Source organism: Schistocerca cancellata, chromosome 9, assembly GCF_023864275.1.
Source record: "Schistocerca cancellata isolate TAMUIC-IGC-003103 chromosome 9, iqSchCanc2.1, whole genome shotgun sequence".
Lineage (NCBI taxonomy): Eukaryota > Metazoa > Arthropoda > Insecta > Orthoptera > Acrididae > Schistocerca > Schistocerca cancellata.
This window is the reverse complement of record NC_064634.1, coordinates 383,983,790-384,005,000: the sequence shown is the minus strand read 5'-3', so window position 1 is coordinate 384,005,000 and position 21,211 is coordinate 383,983,790. Positions and strand designations below refer to the sequence as shown.

Genomic DNA, 21,211 nt, shown 5'->3' with positions numbered 1-21,211 from the left:
TCTGCTTTGTCATGGAGAATGAACATCAAGAAAGAAGCAAAAAGGAAGAATACTGCTTCAATAAAATGTAGCATAAAGAAGAGAGGTGGCCAGACAGTACCTGTCTGTGCCTCAACATTTAAAGCAACATCAGGTATGTCCAGAGACAGTCTCTCAAAAGGAATAAGATCTGGAGAAGAAGACTCAATTAATAACAAACCACAGAAATGGATAAAGACTACTGGAAAAAGTAAGGTATTCTTTCACGAATTGAATACTGTATAGTGCTGGAACTACATGGTATTGTCAAGATACTAAATAAAGATTGGGAAGCAAAGGAGCTCAGTCCAGGGCACTAAAAGCCCTATGATCTAAGGCACCTTTCAAAATAACTGCTCTGTGAGTGATGGCTTATGAAAAGTGTAAGAAGAAGATATTGTTGTCAGTAAGTCCTGCAGAGGTTGAGGTACAGAAATTCAAAAAGGGGGGAGATGCGTCTATAATTAAAGACCATTTGCTTGTGTTCACTTTTATAAATGGATGCTACTTCCGCATACTTTAGTCTGTCAGGTAATACACCTAATGTAGGGGGTGTAGGAAATGCTGTTAAGGCCCTTGACCAAATGATCTACACCTCCACATGGTAGAGAGGAGGCAAGGTCGTATTGTGTGATGGATGATGTAGACAGAGACCCAAGCGATGACCAGTATAAGTCATCACCACCACAGCATTTGCTAGGCAGGGCACCCTCTTGTCTTGGAAATGAGAAACCATTTCCAAAGGTGGAAGAGCTGGGGCATGCTCTTGTCCTGGAAATGAGAAACCATTTCCAAAGGTCAAAGTCAAAGAGCCAACTGAAAGGCAATGTCATATGATGTGTAAGGGAAATGGAAACCACCACATTAGAGATCCACAGATATCCCAAACATCAGCTGTGAACCATGCCAGTATCTTTGTAAAATTTCCAAGAGATAAGATAGTTCCCCAATCAGATCTCCAAAAGAGGATTGCATAAGATAAGACAAGGTGAAGAAAAACAGCCCCAATTTTAAAATGGCCTCTTGGAATACAAGAATACTGCTGAAGTGCAACAAATTAGAATACCTAAACTTTCAATGGAATGGCTAGGAATCGGTGTACATTGTATAAAAGAGATGAAGTGGCCCCAATTGGAAGACATCTGGTCTGGAGAATAAAGGGTCATTCACAGCAGAACTGATCAAGACAGACCAGGAGTGGGAGGAGTTGTGGTAATTTTAAGAAAAAAACACTAGATCATGCGTCAAGGGATACATACAATACAGCTTTAGGATAACACTAATCAGACTTGAAACTAAAAAAAAAGGACCCTGTGATAATACAAGTTTACATGCCAACATCCAAAGCAGAGGACATGGTATTTGATGAAATGTATGAAGAAATAAATAATGTGATAAGATATGTTAAAGGAGAAGAAAACCAGATTGACATGGGGGATCAGAATGCCAGTGTGGATAAGGAACCGGAAGAGGGAATGTGGGCAAGGAGCCCAGCAAATTGGGTTCTGCTCCGGGCACCAATTAGTTGTCGCAGATAAACTTTTCCAACATCACAAGTGAAGAAGATACACCTGGAAGGCATGAGGAGACTTAAGGGGACAACAGGTCAATTACATTTTAGTGAAATCACATTTTAGAAACTAAGTAAAAGAATGCTGGAGCTATCCTTCCGCAGACATTGACAGTGACTAAAACCTGGTCATGATGGAAAGTTCATTCAGATTTAAATGTCTGAAGAAAAATACAATAAAACAGAAATGGGAAATAGAAAAACTGAAAACTGAGGGACTGGCAAAGCATTAAACACAGGAAACAGAAACGTAGCTAAAAATTTTCAACATGGTGGAGTAAAAGAAGGCTGGGAACAAATTAAATCTGGTAGGTATTAAGCAACAGAAAAGATAGTTGAGGAAACAAAATCCAAAAACAAGAGGAAATGGATTAAAGCAGACGTTATTCAGCTTATCGAAAACAGAAGATTACGCAAAAATGAAGCTGATTAACAAGGCTATATATTAGTGCAAATGTGATTTAAAAAATAGTTTTTTAGTTTGTATAAATGTATTAGCATCCTTCTCTCATGTGGCATACATCAATAACTTTGTTTACTGTCTTTATGTCTGCAGGATGGTGTATTAATTGACGCAGATTATCAGTACTTGTTTCAGACCTCGTGATCTAGCTGTAAAGCATATGCCTGGAAATCATAGGATTGCAGGATATTTTCACAATTTGACAAAAGAAATTTTTGGTCTAGCTTTAATCTTATCCCCACTTCTACACAATGTGAGGAGTCTTCAGGAAAGATACACAATTTTGATCCTACGTTAAACTGTGGGACCCCTTTACACTGGGCCACAAACAATGACAATTAAAATTATTACTATTATTATTATTATCATTTAGTGCATGTTATTATTTTTACTTAAAATTTTTGTTTTCTCTGTGTTTTTAGAGTATCTGCAATGTCTAGTTATATTAGGGCCATGTGTTGACAAATTGCCTGTTGGTTTCTGTCTCAGATTCTTCGGCTTTCATCTGTTTCATAATTTTTCTGATATTTCACCAGCACGAGTGGCTGACATTTTCATAGCTTCATCCTTCATTATCAAAGCAGGTGGTGGACATGGAAGTTCTTGCTGTAGCGAACTATTACACATGCTTATGTCCTTTCGTCTTTCCCTCTCCTTCCCTCTTTCCTGACGAAGCAACCATTGGTTGCGAAAGCTTGAATTTTGTGTGTATGTTTGTGTTTGTTTGTGTGTCTATCGACCTGCCAGCACTTTTGTTTGGTAAGTCACATCATCTTTGTTTTTACATCTAAAACGAAAGATGATGACACTTACCAAACAAAAGCGCTGGCAGGTCGGTAGACACACAAACAAACACAAACATACACACAAAATTCAAGCTTTCGCAACCAACGGTTGCCTCATCAGGAAAGAGGGAAGGAGAGGGAAAGACGAAAGGATTTGGGTTTTAAGGGAGAGGGTAAGGAGTCACACCAATCCCGGGAGCGGAAAGACTTACCTTAGGGGGAAAAAAGGACAGGTATACACTCGCACACACACACATATCCATCCGCATATACACAGACACAAGCAGACATTTGTAAAGGCAAAGAGTTTTGTTTTTAGATGTATGTATATACAGGATGATTCTGTGATGATGTTATAACTTTCTAGGATGATGCGGAAGTATAAATGTATCAATTTGAGGTACGGGTCCCTGTACAAGAAGCAAATGAGTCAAAAATTATAAGCGAAAACTGTCCTGATACCTCTGACGATGGAATACATGTACTGGTGCTGTTGTTGCTAACTTTGTAGGGTAGGCAGCTTTTAAAGGAAGTAATATGGACTGAAGCACGATAAAAGTCCAGTAAGCTAGTAAACATTTGCTCTAAAATGTATACCCGAAGAGCTATGAGCACTTTTTCATCTTTGTTAGTGTGAAACACACCTCCTCTAAGGAACAAGTGCTCATAGCTCTTAAGATATGCATTTTAGAGCCCATGTTTAATAGACATTTTTTTCTTGTTTTGGTCCTTCTACCATCTCTGAAAGTTGCCTACCCTAAAATCTTAAGTAGCAACAGTACCAGTACATGTATTCCACTGCCAGAGGTGTCAGAATGGTTTCTGCTTATAACTTTTGACTCATCTGTTTCCACTACTGAGGCCCTTACCTCAGATTGATACATTCACCCTTCTCCATCATTCTAGAAAGTCTGTAATATCACCTTTGAAAAACCCAGTATGTACATACATTTACAGGCAACGGTGCCTGTAACTTTGATTGTCTGTAGCATCATAGGATGACATTTCCAAACATGGTTTCCTATTCAAAATATTCTGTACTCACTCTCCTCTACAAGTCTTAGAATTCTGTAATGGGAATTTCTGAATACTCTTTAGATAACTATAGTTCCATAATAAATACTGAGTAGTTGTGAAGGTAGAAATAGATGATATACAGCATAAATGACAAAGTATAAGCTTTCTTCAAAGTAGCAACTCCCTTGTTAAGTTACTATGTAAAGTCTAGTTCAAGTAAACATAGAATATAGCATTTTAACACTTTATTAGTGTTCATCTTGACTCTTTCCAGTTCCCTAAAGTTTGCTCCTTACCCAGACCTTTACAGAAACACAGTGAATGTACAAATGGGAGGATGCATGTGCAGTAATCACCAAATAAAATGAACAGACTATTCATTGATAAATCAAGACACAAAACAACATATAAAAATGAATTTTGACAAAAGAAAAAAGGAAAGTTATTTTATTAATGGCTGTTGAGTGGAAAATTTCTTGCTGTAGTCTTGTTGATGACCTCTATATTAAATTATATATTATTGTAGCAGATTTCTGTTTCTATACTCATAAATGGAAATTACAGCTTTTATGCTAATACCACTAAATTAACAGCTGTAAATTCTAGTATTATTTGCACAAACCAGACTAATTCTGTGGCACATAAATAACAAATGTTGTTATTCTTTTGTGTGAGACAACCCCATTTTAAAGTACCTTTAATGTCCTGAAATAAATGGTGATCTTTATGAATTAAAAGTATCTTTAAAACTGACTGTATAGCCAAGTTTTAATTTGGGACGTTAAGTGGTTTTTATAAGTTTTACGTCTAAGTAAGTAAATATGAACGGATCATAATGTTTAGAGGGTTTTTTCTCTCTGAATCGCTTTTTTATTTTCCTCGGCCGAGTCTTTTAAAGGCTGTTTGTTACAACAAATTTTCCTGTGGAGAGTGTCGATGCGTTCAGCTTACGCAGTGTTTTTGTGGTTAGCAGTGTGGAGAACGCCCATCTTTGACGAAATATCATATTCCGGCGCTGGTATTGGTTGTTTTACGCTTGACGGCAATGATGGTGCGACTTTTATTTTTTATCGCCACTTAAAACGCTGTGCTCGAGAGCCCTGCGCTCAGTGCGAGTGTAGCTGTGAGTGAGGTGCATCATAATTATACCGTATAATTTTCAGAACAACAACTTAATCATTCAAGAACATAGGCTTTCAACAACGAATTTCTAAATACTAACATTGTTCATAGTGACAGCTATTGAAGTGAATCACTCTGTTTCGCGTTCCGTCTTTCATCTGTTCGACGTTCAGTCTAGACGTAACTTCCGGCGCTGAAAGTGACGCATTTCTTACGTCAGTTGTAGTACTGCCTGTCCACCCCATGTGTATGAAACTTTAAGATGCTGATCAAGGAATAGTAAGTATTATGTAACAGAAACTATGTATTTTGATACTTTTGCGTGTTTGTAAATCCTTTACATAGTATTATGAACATAGTGCTTATTGCAAATAGTACGTAATGTATGTACTGTCATGAGAAAGCAGACATCTCAGACGCTCTGGGAGACTTGCTGAATCTTATTTGCATCTGCCGTTACTAGAAGCAATAATTTTTCAAAATGTCTCCTTATGAAGAAAGTATAAAATACAGTGTTTGTACCACATTAATTTCGTATCATGTTCATAGTTCCAGCGCGAGAGTAAATATCCCGGCATTTATAGGTTAAGAAGTAATGTCAGTATCATTAAAATTTAAAGTGTAACTGTTTATTTTTTTTGTGAATAGTGTTCTTTGTTCATTGAAATAAAAGACTAAACATTTATCGTTTACTTCCGTAATGTGGTGCAGCAACCGAACGGTTTATTGCATTTCTTTCACAAAGTAGCAGACCAATGTTTCTATGTGAGTGTAGATTGTGGAGTTCACTTTCAGTATTCCGTGTGAACCAAGTGAAATTACTATTCAACAGCAATGTTTTGTGTCAGCAGTTTTAGGTAATTCAATGGCAAGTGTTGTCTAGACCAGAAAGGTATATTGTACAGATTTGCGTGGGTTCGATTCGACGAACTATTTACTCATTTTATAATCTTCGTTTTGTAAGGTGACCTATATGCCCAGTGACGTTCCTCTTTGATATGTTCAATAATTCGAAAATTTTATTTTGCTTGAGTCAGGCAATAACTCTTTTCTTGTGCTGTGATTTAATAGAACTGGGACCGAACTGACATTTCGTTCTTGTTTTATTTTTGCAGCCGTGTCACACTCCCTCTTACTGTTGAGGAGGTAAGTACATAAACATTCTGCTCTGTTTTGTGAATTACCCGTTTGTATCCTTTGTCTTATTTGTTTATGCAATTTTTGCAGTATCAAGTTGCGCAATTATATTCGGTAGCAGAGGCAAGTAAAAATGAAACAGGTGGTGGTGAAGGAATTGAGGTGCTAAAGAATGAACCATTTGATGACCATCCGCTACTAGGAGGAAAATATAGCAAAGGACAATACACCTACAAGATATACCACTTAGCAAGGTAAGAGAATTTGAACTCATTATTGTCAACTCCTCGAAAAGAAGTCATTGTCTGAGAATGCTGGCCATCTATTTCTCCCTCTTTGTAACTCATAAAAAAAGTAAACATGCGTAAATAGATAAAAATAACTCGTGAGTTTCAAGTTTTGATCTCGTTTTCAAACTAGACACTATAAATTGGCTTCCGTTTTTGCCTGGTTTTATCAGGGGAAATATTGTGCTAGTATAAAATTTGAAGGGAGCCTTATAAAACAGTGGGTCATTGCAATTACTGGTGTAGGGTAAAGCTCTTGGATTTTCATTGTTTCTTTCTGATTCTTCCAGAGCTCTAGTTCATCGTAGAGAGTTTGTTAAATATACAGAATTTCTGTCATGTGGTTTAGGTTTCTTTGTTCCCTCTTTGGTAAGTGAGCTCTGGGTTTTGCTAAATATCATTTAGTTAAGTTGTGAAAAAAAAAAGTGAGCAAGTTTTCTGACTTGGCAGTGGCTTCTAACAATGTCTACCATTAAATATCTGTTCACGATAACTATGCTTCAATTATTATTCTTGCACAACATGTAAAAGTATGTTAAATAAGGGTGTGGTAGTTACTTGTCTAGCATCCTGTGTTCTACATCTGGTTCTGGTTGGCACTTTAAGTGTATTTGTGTTGTCATTTTATTGGAATGAATAGGATGCGGTCATTTAAAAAGAAACTTATTTCAGTTTTCTGCCATTTCTTAACAAGTGTCGCATTATAATTGTGTGTGGCTGAAGACTTTATTATTGCCTGTGTATGTCCATCTTTTCAGAGATGTTTGCAGGACTTGGCAACTCAGTACAGAATGTCAAATCAAACCCCTTTCAGCTGTATAATTTCTGAGCCGTTATTTTACTGGACTACCAGTTTAGGTGATATATTATGCCATCCTGAAGCCCCTGACCGATGTGTAAGAAAATTCCGACTTCAGTTCCGGTCAAAATAGGGGCCAGCATTCAAAGACTGATGTCTGTAGATTTCTGCTTGATACAATGATCACTTCAAACATCATCTGCTCACTGTCAGCAGATGATGTTAGAAGTGATTGCTGTATCGAGCAGAAATTTACAGACACCAATCTTTGAATGCTGGTCCCTATTTCAACCAGAACTGAAGTCAGAATCTTCTTACATGTCATCATGGGGCCTGAAGTTGGCGTAATGTATCGCCAAACTGTCACCTAATAAATTGACAGTAAGGGATGTAGATGGCTAAAAGGGGTTTGATTTGACATTCGGTACTATTCATAGCTTTGCCTTGGAGTATTACCTCCACAGAGGTAGTATGTAATTACAATTTTAGCACAAAACTGTGGAAACCCATATCAGTCTACTACACTACACACATGACTTATCAGATTATAGTGGTTTACTTTTACATTTCTTGAGCATACCAGTGCTGTGGCAGTTTTGTTAAGTTATGTAATTCAGTGCAAAACAGTGAGACAGCCACAAAGAATAAGGGGGGGGGGGATGAGCTGAGTTGTTGTTGTCTTTTATATTACTTTCTAGTTGGCAACATGATAGACTGAAATTACCGCACATAAAATTTTGCTATTACAGAAATATAGCTGTAGAAATATTGATGTAGGTTCCTGATGTCTTATTTGGTTAATTTAGTTGTCTTCAAATGAGGCCTAATTTTTGATTGCATGTTATTGGAATTTATCACCACATTGTTTTGTTTATTTACCTACCTATTACACTCACTATTATGAGAGATTTTGCATTGATAAATAGTATTACTGTTGAGAAAATTGCCATAATTTTAGAACCGAGGCATTGGGTACTTCTGTCCTCCATATATGGACGTATATGGGAGAACATTTGTGCGTCTCTAAAAGTTTGGACCTGTAAATATTGACACAAACTTCGTATTATATTCACTTGAACAGTTATTGCCATAAACAAATTCTCCCCCTTTCAGTGATGTAGTTTGTAACAAAAAAATGCTATTTGCTTTAAATTGTAAACTCAGGCTACTAATCAGCAAAGGGTTGGTCATGGTTTGGTTGTGATGTTTGTTTAGTTCATAGAATTTTACTTAACTCCTCCATTATTATAAACTAAAACTGTTAAATCTTTATTTTGAAGGATCACACAATGGCATGTGTGTTACTGTGGTTGAGTCATACTTTTGAGTCTGGTGCAGTGTAAATGATTACAATTTCCTGCACATATTTTCTATTCTGTTAAAGGTTTGGAACTATTGTTCTCATTTATTAATTAATTCTTTGCACTCAATATGTTGTTTATGCTATCTTGACAATCTGAATGTCTAGTTTGCTGAGGTCGTATGTATTTTTTTGTACTTGAGGGGAAAAATTAAAATCGGTTACTATATTTATTCTGTGACACCTTTTAACAAACATCCGTTAGAGTGGTATATCATGATGAATGGGAATTGGACTATTACACTGATTTTTCTGTGAGCCATATCAAACATTTATTAGATATGTTCATATCTAAAACTCATTAACAGAATTTTCATTTTTTCAGAGTAGGTGTACTGTCTTTTTCACTTCATATTACAAAATACTGAGAATTTTCTGAGATCCATGCATCTTTCTTGAAATACTAAGCAAACTTTTTTCCAAATTATAATTGTGGGGTCCTGTGGGGGTAGCTTGGCTCAGCCTAATACCCAGTAAATATAGGGTATCCTAAGTGCAGGGGAAGACTTAATTACAATGTTTTTTAAACAACAGACCAGAGCAAATTTTTTAATAATGGTTTACTGATTCCAATCTTCTAAGCTGTCTAACAATGAATCTGATTATCTTTAAACGGGTTATTACTAAGCAATCCATCTTTTGTCCCATTTTGTTCGTGCAGTTGATAATTTCACCATTATTTTGTCATTCTCATGGCTTTTGTTTACGTCAAAACTGCTTTTCCGTTTGCTTGATTTCTTACTTTTTATGGGCCGGCCGGAGTGGCCGTGCGTTTCTAGGCGCTACAGTCTGGAACCGCGTGACCGCTACGGTCGCAGGTTCAAATCCTGCCTCGGGCATGGATGTGTGTGATGTCCTTAGGTTAGTTAGGTTTAAGTAGTTCTAAGTTCTAGGGGACTGATGACCACAGCAGTTAAGTCCCATACTGCTCAGAACCATTTCTTACTTTTTATGGATTCAGATGTTAACTCTCATATGCAGGAGGAAGACGTGTTACATTGTTATAGATATCTCATTCTTCAGTTGCATGCTTAATTTAATATTCATTCTAAATGTGAACAGTTATTGCTAAATTTTTTAGGAGAGTAGTAATTAGTCAGTCAAAATATGTCAGTAGTATTAAAAATCGCCTGATTTCTAAGTGTGTGTTGATGTAGACAGTGTCAAGAAATCAACCAAGAACACCTTGTTAAGTGATAAAAAGTTCTGCAAAGAAACTGGAAGTAATAGTGGACTGGAAGCAGTGTGGTTAGATTTCTTCTTTACTGATAAGAAACTAAAAGTAACTTGAACTCAGTGGAGGGAGACAGAAAGTGCACAAATAAAGTGTAGGTGCAAAATAGTAGTAGATAGGAATTAGTTCACTTGGAGATTATTTTTTCTTCTTGTCAGTACCTAATATAGATTTCAACATTCAAATAGTTGTGCCTATTAGAGATCGCAATATTGTATGTAGTTTCTGTTGTGGGTACATTCCTACACCACCACCACCACGTATACTCTTAGAAAGTGCCGTACAATAGATTTACCACTATATTACGACCGCTCGGTTATGGTGGCATTGCAGCGTAGATCCAACTATGAATTAAATGTGAGAGAAGGAAAAGTTATAGTAGAAAGCTATAACATTTTGCAAGAGAATTGCTGGCTGGTACTTAACTTCTGGAGCTGAAATACACTCTGGCTATTAAAATGTCAATATAATGAAGTTGCCTTGCAACAAACAACAAATTGGCAGAAAATAGAATACTGGTTTGGGTATGTGAAGTGTAATAGAACTCACATTCAAATATTCACTGTTCGCGAGAAGATGGTGTTATGGCTTCTGTAATAAGGAGAAACATTTACCGACTTGGTCACATTTGGCAGCTGCAGAACTATGGCCTATGGAGACTGGTTTGTCATACTGCTGCTCTTGTGTTTGTCAGGGTCTGACAATTATCTTGCAAATCTGAAATGGTTCGGTTCAGGAAGGCCATCCACAGTGTGTGACATGCAGTATCTCAATAACTCCTTTACAGCTAGGGCCTAAGAGGACAGATATATTGTTTACATGGCTCTGCAGGATTGTACAGCCACACCACATGCCTGGAATTAGGAAATGGGCTTGTTTACAGCAAAAAAAAAGGATCCATATAAACAGTGTGAAGACGTCTGGAATGCCATGGTCTCTCTGTGATGGCCATTATTGTGATTTTGCTTGGTGTGATTATTGTGATTTTGCTTGGTGTGGTAGCAGTCAACTGTGGTGCATCCAGCAACACACTGAGCCCAAGTGCAGCAACATGTCATCTTTTCAAACAGGGCCCATTTGTGCTTACAGCATCATGATGGATGTATCCACCTGTGGAGGCTTTTAGGAGAATAGACATTGCCAGATGAGATTGGTCATCATAAAGTGTGATGGTATGGGGGGCATTGAGTATGCAACATGATCAGCTCTGGTTCATATAACCAGTAATTCAGACTGCAGGCGTTAAATTTCAGTCATCTTAAGAGCACTGGCTGTAAAATATCACCCAACAAGATAATGTAAGACCAAATGTTACCAGTGCAGGATTGACATTGTGTGATACAGAAGCTGTGAGAATATTGTCCTGGCCAGCACTTTCTGCAGAGGCCTATTGAAAACATTTCATCATGGATTGCTGAGATTCTGGCATGTCACTACTTACTGGCCACAATGGTTGTACTCTGGCATATAGTTCAAGCAGCTTAGAATGGCACACCCATATCAGTCCTCCAAGCTCAGTTCAACTGGATACCTAGCTTGGTTAGAACCATTGTTGCACATTGTCACACCCCAGATCGCCAACAAATTTAGTTACATATTTGTCATACTGTGTTGCACAGGGGTTGGACAAATTATGGAAACACTACAAGAAATTAGTGCTTGAACATAAATGTAGATACCAGCCAAACTTGCAGGTTATATTGTTACATTTCACAATGAACAGCACATGTGCAATGTGCTCAAAGAATAATATGCAAGTGGCAGTCGTGATCAGAACACTGTTCTCTGTGGTTGTGAATGCCTTACATCTGAGCTAAGTGAGTTTAAATGTAAGCAAATTGTTGGTGCTCGAATTGTGGGTGCTTCCATAACCAATAACCCACAAAGTCGCAGCAATGATAAGTGTGTGTGTGTGTGTGTGTGTGTGTGTGTGTGTGTGTGTGTGTGTGTGTGGAGGATAGTGACTAAAATAAGAGTAATGCAGCTGCAAAGATCACTGCAGAACTGACTGTTACACTCACAAGTCATTTCGTCAGCAAAATAATAGGAAGGGAGCTGTGTAAGCTTAAAATTGCAGAGTTAGCTGAAATTCCAAAACCACACATCATTTATGCAAATCCCTCTAACTGGAAAACATGGTGCCGAAAGTAAAAAAACCTCGACTGTACAGCTGTGGAAGAAAGTAATGTGGTTGCATGAGTGTGGTTTCAGACAGTGTCCCTTTTCTGTGAGAGTACACCTGGTGCACACTGTCCAAAGTCTGTGCTTGCTGCCAAGAGTGAAACATGGTGGGGGTTCAGTGCTGATTTGGGCAGACTGGTCATTGTATTCTATGGACCTCAAGGTTACTCTGCATGATCACATTACTGCCAAGGATTATGGTAGAGTGGTTGTTCCCCAATGATGATGCTGTGTTTGAAGACAATAGCGGCGCATTTCACACAGCTTTAGTCGTTTAGGACTGATTTTTTGAGCACGACTGTGAGTTGTCACATCCTCCCTAGCCACCACATTCACCAGATCTATTTTTCATGGACAGTTCATAGAGAGATGTGTCATCTATGAACCAGCATTGTCCTGTTCAAAAATGGCACTGTGGTACCATCCCAAAAGAGGTACAGAGGAAGTAGGATATCCATGATGTACTATTGTGTTGTCAGATTTCAATCACCACCAGATTTGACCTGAAGTCATACCTGATGGTTCCCCACATTATGATACCAGTAGTAACACCTCTGTCTCTCCAAAACTGTTGAGGAATAAGAATGGGACATCTCCCCAGGCCGCCATCATACTTCCTAATTGTGGTCATTTGTGCTAGTGCAAAACTGCAATTCACCGTGGAATACAATGTGACACCTTTCATCAGCAGTTCATGTATCCAATCACTGCACCACTCCCAATGCAGCTATTTGTATTGTGATGTTGACCTATGCACGGGACTATATTCTGGTAGTCCAGTGCTGCTAGTCATCAACACAAAATGTTCTCACATCGAAGGTGCAGATATGAAGGGGTTACAGTGTGCTTGGAGTGCGGTATGGCCATCTTCCAAAATGATGGTCAGATGTGGTTGATCAGAACTTTGATGACATTCCCAGGCAGTTCAGTGGAGGGGCACTATCATATCAGACTGGCCCACACATCTGGATATTACCCAATTTGACTAGCCAGCAAAATACGGTACTCCATGATGTATCTTTCAAATTGTCCTGTGCTGATAATGTTGTCACGCAAGTGCACATGCCATCCCCATATCCTCCAATGGTCACCCAATGTCTGATACTGTCCACACTCCTTATATAACCTGTCAGACCTGATAATGTTAAACTTGAAAGAAATGGCACATTCTGATGGCCTTGTATCTGTCAGAGAATTGCAGCTGCAGTCATGTACATAACCGTCGATGGTGTATATGTGCATGAAGTTACATTGACATCAGATCCTGTCTTTTTCATGCTCCACTTCTTTCGTCAGGCAGTGTATTTTGGGACTAATCACTGGCTTTCTCCTATCAGCAGCACAGAATATAAATGTGTGACAATTGTGAATTCCTTCTCCATTATTTGTGAAGCATCTTTGTTGACTTCAAGTAAGTACTTCTATGTGAGATACACAGACTTCTTGGTTCGGGGGATGTAGTGATCACAGGGTCAATTATGTCTGCCCATGCTTTGGCTTTTACTATTGGTAGGCATTGCAGTGGCTGTAGCTGTGTGTTAGTGGCATGAAATGTGGAAAATATGTTCAAGTATAAAGTGATTACACCATAGAATATGAAAAATATGTGTAACAATTTCCTCCATGACAATTGCCTAGATACTGATAGTATGACATTGGATGTGCTCATGCAAAATTAGCTCTCATGCAGCAGATATATCTTGAAGACTATTCCACATAAATTGGACAATGTATACCTCTGAGAACAGCTAGTTTGCACTTTTGTCAGACCAATTTTCGGTGGCTATTGTTCTTTTAAGTTGTAGGTCTCTATTCCACACCACAATTTTGAATTTTTTTCTCAAATTACTCTCGAAGCAGGAGAGTCAGGAAAGGAGTGTGCAGGTACTTCGTTCACTGCGTATGAATATTTTGGCACTAAAAAACCTCAATTTTTGTGGCTGCGGGAACAACTGCTAGTCACATTTGAAGAACATTATTTTAAATGCTTCCAAAGAGAGTCCCTTATAGCACATTAATTCCGTCACGGATCGTTTAGTTAGCGCGAGTGTGTTAACGGAGATGCGCAGTAAACTCCGGTGGCAGGCGCTACAAAAAACTGCGAGAAAACATGTTCCTGGAAGAGTCGGGCAACGTGTTATTCACGCCAACATATGTCTCGCGGAAGACTACAACGAGAAAATTGGAGGTATTCGTGCTAATCGGGAGGTTTACCGACAATCATTCATCCCGCGTTCCATTCGCGAATGGAAGAAGGGTTGGGGATGTGGGCGGAGATAATCGCGTAGGGAACCAACAGTATCCTCCGCCACACACCACAAGGTTGCTTGCGGAGTACAGTTGTAGATTTTTTCAAGATGAGCATACTGCATTTACCTAATAGCCGCTATATTAGACGCCCACAACTCAACTGCAAATGCAAACAGTTGTTAAAACTACCGCAAGTAGTCCAGAATGTGGTTATGTGCATTTCTGACCGTCATAATGAGCTGCTGTTACAACTGGGCGAGTCTGATTTTCTTCTGGGCTTACCCTAAACTGAACGTTCAACCATAATGTATCAGCAGCGTTGTATCTCGTCGTATTCTATTCACGTCTGGTAAGTCTTCATGTCAGCTTCGTATTATTACAGTTAACATAACCATGCGACAACTGTGTTGGAACGAGACGCTCTCGGAGTAGAGTAAGCCTTTGTTTGACGTCTTTCGTGTAACGTCTACCATTGGAGACAGCAGAGCGAGTCGACGAATCTCGCTCGCACGGCATAAACGTAACTGGGACAAATCGCGCAACTGTTCTTCGGACGATGTATATTTTCTATTCATGCTGTTGCTGACAATGCCGTATTAGACTCGGTAGGACGAGTATCTGAATGGCAACTTATTCTTTATATGAATTAACCTTCCTTTTAGCGAATCTGGTGCATCTACAACTAGGTTTTGAAACGCTTTTTATAACCACTGAAAATTGTGTGCCAGCCTGGGGATGTCTAGAGCTTTACCCGTGAGGACGCGTCATGGACGACGGAGTGTTACGGTGGCTTGAAGTGTGTCGATCCGCTCAGGTTGCTAGCGAAAGGTGCAGTAAGAGTTCTTGTTGTCGGTCTTTTGGTCCGTTTTGATTGGTGACGATTGCAACGTGGGACAGTGCTGCTGCAGTGGAAAGATGTTGGTCGGAATGGAAGAGTATGGGAAATCTGCTTTCAACAGTAATCAGAAGCCATATGAGAAGATTAATTCTGTTTTGTTAAGAAAGATAAGTTTCCAACTTTGCTAGTGTGTAACTGTGTATACAGGAAAAAGCGGCAGCCGGATGTATAGATTGCGAAAATGTTTTGTATAAAGGATAGGAAGCAAAAAGATAATTTCCATGCGACGTGTTACGGACCTGCCGGACAAAGCATCAGTCGGATGTTGGAAAATGTATGAATGAAAATTTCAATGAGTGTTTTGCAGATGTGGAACCTAAGCAGGTTAGACGGTTTTCAGCCGCTGGGAAATCAGCTGTTGACTGTGTAAACGGGAATATTTGTCACGGATGTCATTCCAATAATCGGCAAGAGTGCTAAATTATAACTACGGGTAACATAACTTTTTTTGTTAAAAAGTTGTCCCAACGCCTCTTCAAATACCTGGTGGATTTTAAGTCGAAACATACATGTTGTTATTGTCGTGCAACTAGTGGTTCCCTCCCCCTCTCCCTTTCCATCGTCTTCCGCTTTGTGTTACACAGGGCATACACTAAAAAAATGGATGCCGTATTTGAGGGGGTGGAGGTTCGCAATTATACACCCTTCATCTATGTCTATTCTCCTCAAGCCACTATACGGTGCGTAACGGAGGGTACTGAGAGTACCAATGCCACCCCCGCTCTTCCACTTCGTCTCGGATTGTGCACGGGAAGAACGATGCTCGTTACCTTCCATGTGGGCTGAATGTGTCTAATCTTTGCCTTGAAGCCCCTTTCGTGAGATATGCTGGGATTGGACAAAAATGAGAGAACACCGCTAGAAATATATGCTTCAACATAAATCCAGATGCAAGCCAAGCCTGCAGGTGGCTGTGCTATTTGACGACGAACAGCACCTGTGCAATGCCCTCAATATGCCGAAAGTGTCAGTCGAGGTCAGTAGTGTGTTGTGCGTAGTTGTGAGTGCATAATATCGGAGGTAAGTGAATTTGAACGTGGGGCGAATTGCTGCTGCTCGTATGATGGGTGCTTCCGTAACGAAGCTAGCCGAAGTGTTTGTTGTTTCTGGAGGCACCGTATCAAAGATTTGTACCGAAAGTAGAAAATCATCATCCGGTAAGTCACAAAACGGACTAAAGTGCGCGTGTTGAGTGTTCGTGACGGACGGTCCTTGAAGAGGGTTGTGACGAAAATAAGAGGACGCCAGTTGCAAAAGTCACTGCAGAACATAATATTGCACTCGCGAATCTTGTCAGCACCAAAACAACACGAACGGAGCCCCATAAGGTTAGAATTCAGGGCGAGCTGGAATTCCAAAAATTCGTTATTGACGCTGATTTCCGTAACAGTATAAGTGGTACCGAAGCCACAAAAACTTGGTATATGGAGCAATGGAAGAATGTCAATGGTTAATGAGTCTTGTTTCACACTGTTTCAACAACAAGAGTGAAACTTGGCGGAGGTTCAGTGATTATTTGGGCAGCCATGTCGTGGCATTGCATGGTTCCCCTAGTTACTGTGCAATGCATTACTGCCGAGGATTATGCGACCATTTTGCCTGATCTGGTCCATCCCATAGTACATTGTTCTTTCCCCATGCCGATTCCGTTTTCCACTATGTCATGTCCCCAGTTGACATAGCTCGCATCGTCCAGGACTGGTTTTGTGAGCATGAAGATGAATGGTTGCATCTCCTCGGGGCACCACGGACGTCATATCTCAGTATTATTGAGCGTTTGTGGTCTACTTTGGAGAGAGGGATATGTGGTCGCTATCAGTTGAACTAGCCACGATTTTGCGGGAATAATGGTATATGAAAACCACACGGACTTGTCTTTATCGATTCCGAGACGACTGGAAGCTGTTTTTCTTCACCGTTTAGGCACGATAGTGTGTTGCTTTTGTAGTGTTTTCATACGTTTGTCCACCCCTGTATGTAGGAGGAAACAGTATATTGACTCTTGTAGGAAATTTAACAGTAAGCACACAGTGATGCACAAGGCCGGTCTCTTCACACGTCAGCCACTGGGGTTAAATGAACATCTCCACGGTAATGCGCCTCTCTTTTTTGAATCATTCGTATTTCGTTTGTCAGTGCTTTGAGGTACGGGTCCCAAACTGATGAGGAATATTAAAGTCTCCGGCGAACGAGGATTTTGTAACCAAATAAGCTTCGTGGGTGGGCTACGCCATCTAAGGATTCTTCCAATGAATGTGACTGGCATAAGCCTGTGCTGTGCTATGCTATGATTTGTTTTGTGTGATCGTTCCATTCTGTGTGCATACTCAGATATTTAATGGATGCGTCCGCTTTCAGTTCGGCTATGGTGTACCAGTAAGATAGCTGCTCTTGCCGCGTATTTATGCACAATATGTTGAATTTATGTTAAGGGCCTTGCACCAAGCGTAGATATTCTGCAGGCCTTCCTGTACTTCCCAGCAATTTTCTAATGTTCCGACTTAACTGTATTCACCATTATCAGCGAAGAGCCTCATAGTGATTGAGACGGCGCCTCTAGCTGAAAAGGACCGTCTTTCGTCCTTTTTTCTTTATTTTTGAATTGAAAAAAATGCAGTTAATCATAGCGTCTGACGTGTTTAAAGTATATTCTAGAGATGGACAGACTCGTTCATCCTTGGGAACTAGTTCACTGGTGATCACTCTGTTTTGGGAACCGATCATTTTTACTCGTTCACCGTTCACATGTGCATGGTATATGGTTCTTATGAAAAATTGAAAATTAGTAGTATAGGTGACCGAAGATGGAAGGTGCCAAGAGGGGGCATTTGCCTCACCTCTGGAGTAGAGAATTTTTATTCATTACAGATTTCTCACTCACGTGTAATTTTCGTGATTCAGCAAAACCCCCCGTTTAGCCAACTGTCGCGTTATGTGGCTGATCGCAGTGAAATAATATAAGGTAGCGCACGAGAAAGCGGCCCCAAGTACAGACTGCTCGCCTTTTTTTACGCACGATTTGTTGACCGCTACGAGCAGAATAGATAAACATGTACCAATTAGGCAGTAAAGAAATAACAAATAAGCTAATTCAGACAACAACTTCGAAACAATAGATGCCGATTGGTGGGCGACAGTGAGCAGTCTAATACTCGGGGCCGATTTTTCGTGCGCCACACTGTACCACTGAAATAAATTGCAGAACTTATCGTATTCTCTTTACAAAATGTCAGCTGACAGTAGATTATGGAGAGCGGACTTCATTCGGTTGTCTGCCTTCCATAACAATGAAAAAAAAAGACGGAAAATGTCCACTCATGTGTACCGTGCCGACTTCCTTTGCATATGTAATTAAAAAAGACTTGCCTTTCTATAAGTATGTCTTCTGCTATTTATCGAAATAGTGAAGTAGCCTTTCTTCTACCCTTTCTTCCGCTGTTTATCGAAATAGTGAAGTAAGCTGACATGCCCTTTGTGTTACCTGAAAAGATTTGTGTATTACATAGCACGTAATTCTTATGTAATTTACGTAACTATAAAATACATCTTAATTTCCAGTCATGGACAGTGAATAGACTACGAAAAGAACCAGAAGTCCAGATTTCTAAAAGGTTTGAAGCAGATTTAGAATGGGCGTGCGCAGCGAACGAAGCGAACAACTCGATACTAAACTAACTAGGAGCAGTCGGCAATGGAGATTCCTTAGAATTCTTTCCTCGCTCCTTCCATTCATCTTGGAGAACCGTTCCTTTGGACCCGTTCGTTCACGAACGACCAATCGCTAGTATATTCCTGTAAACTACGTATGGTGTTTTGTTTCGGGTGCAAAGTCGAGTAAGTTTAACACGCTACGTGAAGTTGTCCGTCCGAGAAATCATATCTTTTGAAAAAATGAAATGATCGTATGGCATTTATTGGCCGGGATATCCCCTTCGGTGTTGTCACTCAGCAATAGTGGAATGTTTGCACTTGCTTAATTGATAGTAATCTTACCGGAAATTGGAGCATCTTAAAGCTGAATAGCTAAGTAGTTGAAATGCGCGGAACTTATCCGATTAATATTTCTGCTTCTGGATCCGATTAATATTTCTGCTTCTGGGATGTTTAGAAGTTAAATTTTCTTCCCCTGGGATATTCTGTATATACTGATTCGTTTGTTGGACAACGTCATTTTTCGTTGTTACAATTGTTGGCTCATACAGCCATTCTTCACTTAACATAGTTTCTCTCTCTAAGGGGACAGACTTAATCCATCAGTTATTCCTCTATGCCGGCCGGAGTGGCCGAGCGTTTCTAGGCGCTACAGTCTGGAACCGCACGACCGCTACGGTCGCAGGTTCGAATCCTGCTTCGGGCATGGATGTTTATGTCCTTAGGTTAGTTAGGTTTAAGTAGTTCTAAGTTCTAGGGGACTAATGACCTCAGAAGTTAAGTCCCATAGTGCTCAGAGCCATTTGAACCATTTTTTTCTTCCTCTGTGTTTACTGCATTGCACAACTCATAGGTTAAGACTTTTCTGCACGAGTGCGAAACAATGCAATATGTGCCGTTTCCAAATTGTTTTTTAGAACTTTTGGGAATATTCTAGAACATTCCATAACATCCATAAAAGCTCGAGAACGTTATAGAACAACTTCGAATTTTTTTTCCGTGAGGAATACATTGATTCGAGAGACAGATGTCCTGCTTCCTTTTCAGACACTTAAGTCTTCACGAGCACAGAAGCTACCATCTGACAACCATTATAGTGCACCCGAGAACCAAGTGTGTGTGTGTGTGTGTGTGTGTGTGTGTGTGTGTGTGTGGAGAGAGAGAGAGAGAGAGAGAGAGAGAGAGAGAGAAAATTTATTCTGTGAGTGTCATGGCTCCCTGACAACTGGAAAAAGAGCAACTGGCGTTGACAGATTTTGCGGACAAATTACGAAACTTGTCTGTGGGTCTGTTGTGCAAGTGAACAGCAGTGATGCGCAGTCGCTGCCAAATCCGGACGCTTCACGATTCAGCCGCTTTCGGGACTGCGCGCAGTAAAGACAGCCGGCAGTAAACTAGGGCCATCGGTTTGCGTAAAGCGCCGGTCGGTCCTCTCAGGCTCCCCCTTAAATCTCTTCTCGCCCGGCTCTATTGATCCGTGTGTAAAAGGAGTGTTCTTTTATAGATATCCGTAGCTTTGAAACTTCCTGGCAGATTAAAACTGTGTGCCGGACCGAGACTCGAACTCGGGACCTTTGTCCTTCGCGGGCAAGTGCTCTGGCCACTCATGTTGACTAGTCGGCCGTTTCCGGGTAAGACTGCACGTTTTTAGTACAGAAAGGTACGCGGCCCACTTTTTTAAAGACCTAAAGTGCACGGGTTAGACGTCTTGGCGAATATAAAAAATAGCTGCTGTTCCTCTGTAAGTGCCCGATGTAATTACACCCCAAATAAAAGATTTTATGTTGCTGACGATTTCTCTCTGTGGTAGTCGTCGTATCTTGAAACTCAGTTGTATCTCAGTTGTTACTATGACGATAAGTTCACTCCAGTTTTACTATAAACCAACTAACATCTTGTAACAAAGGAATAAAAATTTAAAAAAAGGATTGATCGAAAGTTTTGGGAGGATTAGAGACGATATAGATCAGGATGCTTTTTAAGAAACAGTCCCGTCCATCGCCCCCAAGAACGTTGTTGATGTGACTATAAATTCGTTCGAGAGCTGGGAAACTCTCACATGGTGATATGCCAGTAAAGGTCTCTGATTTTCAGCATAAATCAGTGTAATCTAATGGGCATAATTAGACGATTATGGTATGATGGATCGTCGGTCGTAACCGTAAACCATCTGAGAGTATGAAGAGTGATTCAAGATAGTAAGAAGACTTATATCGTGCCGAGGGAAAGATTGATACCAAACTGAAATTTATTGGGAGTATTCCAGTGAAATGTAATTCTTCTACAATGGTCACTCACAAATACTCGCTAGCTTCAATAAAGATCGTCCGCGTGGACTAGAAGCGACTTCGGAAAACTTAGTAGGTTCAGAAAATTCTAGAAAGTGCTGTGGGTTGTGACGGATGTGCTTAGTCAGCGCGAGGGAGCCGCAGAATAAAG

At 40.0% G+C, this 21,211-nt stretch overlaps 1 protein-coding gene across 2 annotated transcripts in view; it reads left to right on the top strand.

Annotated features, from left to right (window-relative positions):
* The first annotated feature begins 4,952 nt into the window (after nucleotides 1-4,952).
* LOC126100323 (phosphatidylinositol transfer protein alpha isoform) overlaps nucleotides 4,953-21,211 on the top strand; it is a 180,496-nt gene continuing 164,237 nt past the window's right edge. The window contains exons 1-3 of one of the 2 annotated variants that reach the window (XM_049910937.1): nucleotides 4,953-5,254; nucleotides 6,091-6,121; nucleotides 6,203-6,366. In XM_049910937.1, coding sequence (XP_049766894.1) covers nucleotides 5,238-5,254; nucleotides 6,091-6,121; nucleotides 6,203-6,366 — 212 coding nt within the window. In that variant the 5' untranslated portion in view covers nucleotides 4,953-5,237. The remainder of the gene's footprint in view (nucleotides 5,255-6,090; nucleotides 6,122-6,202; nucleotides 6,367-21,211) is intronic. The other variant, XM_049910936.1, reaches the window with a different exon arrangement.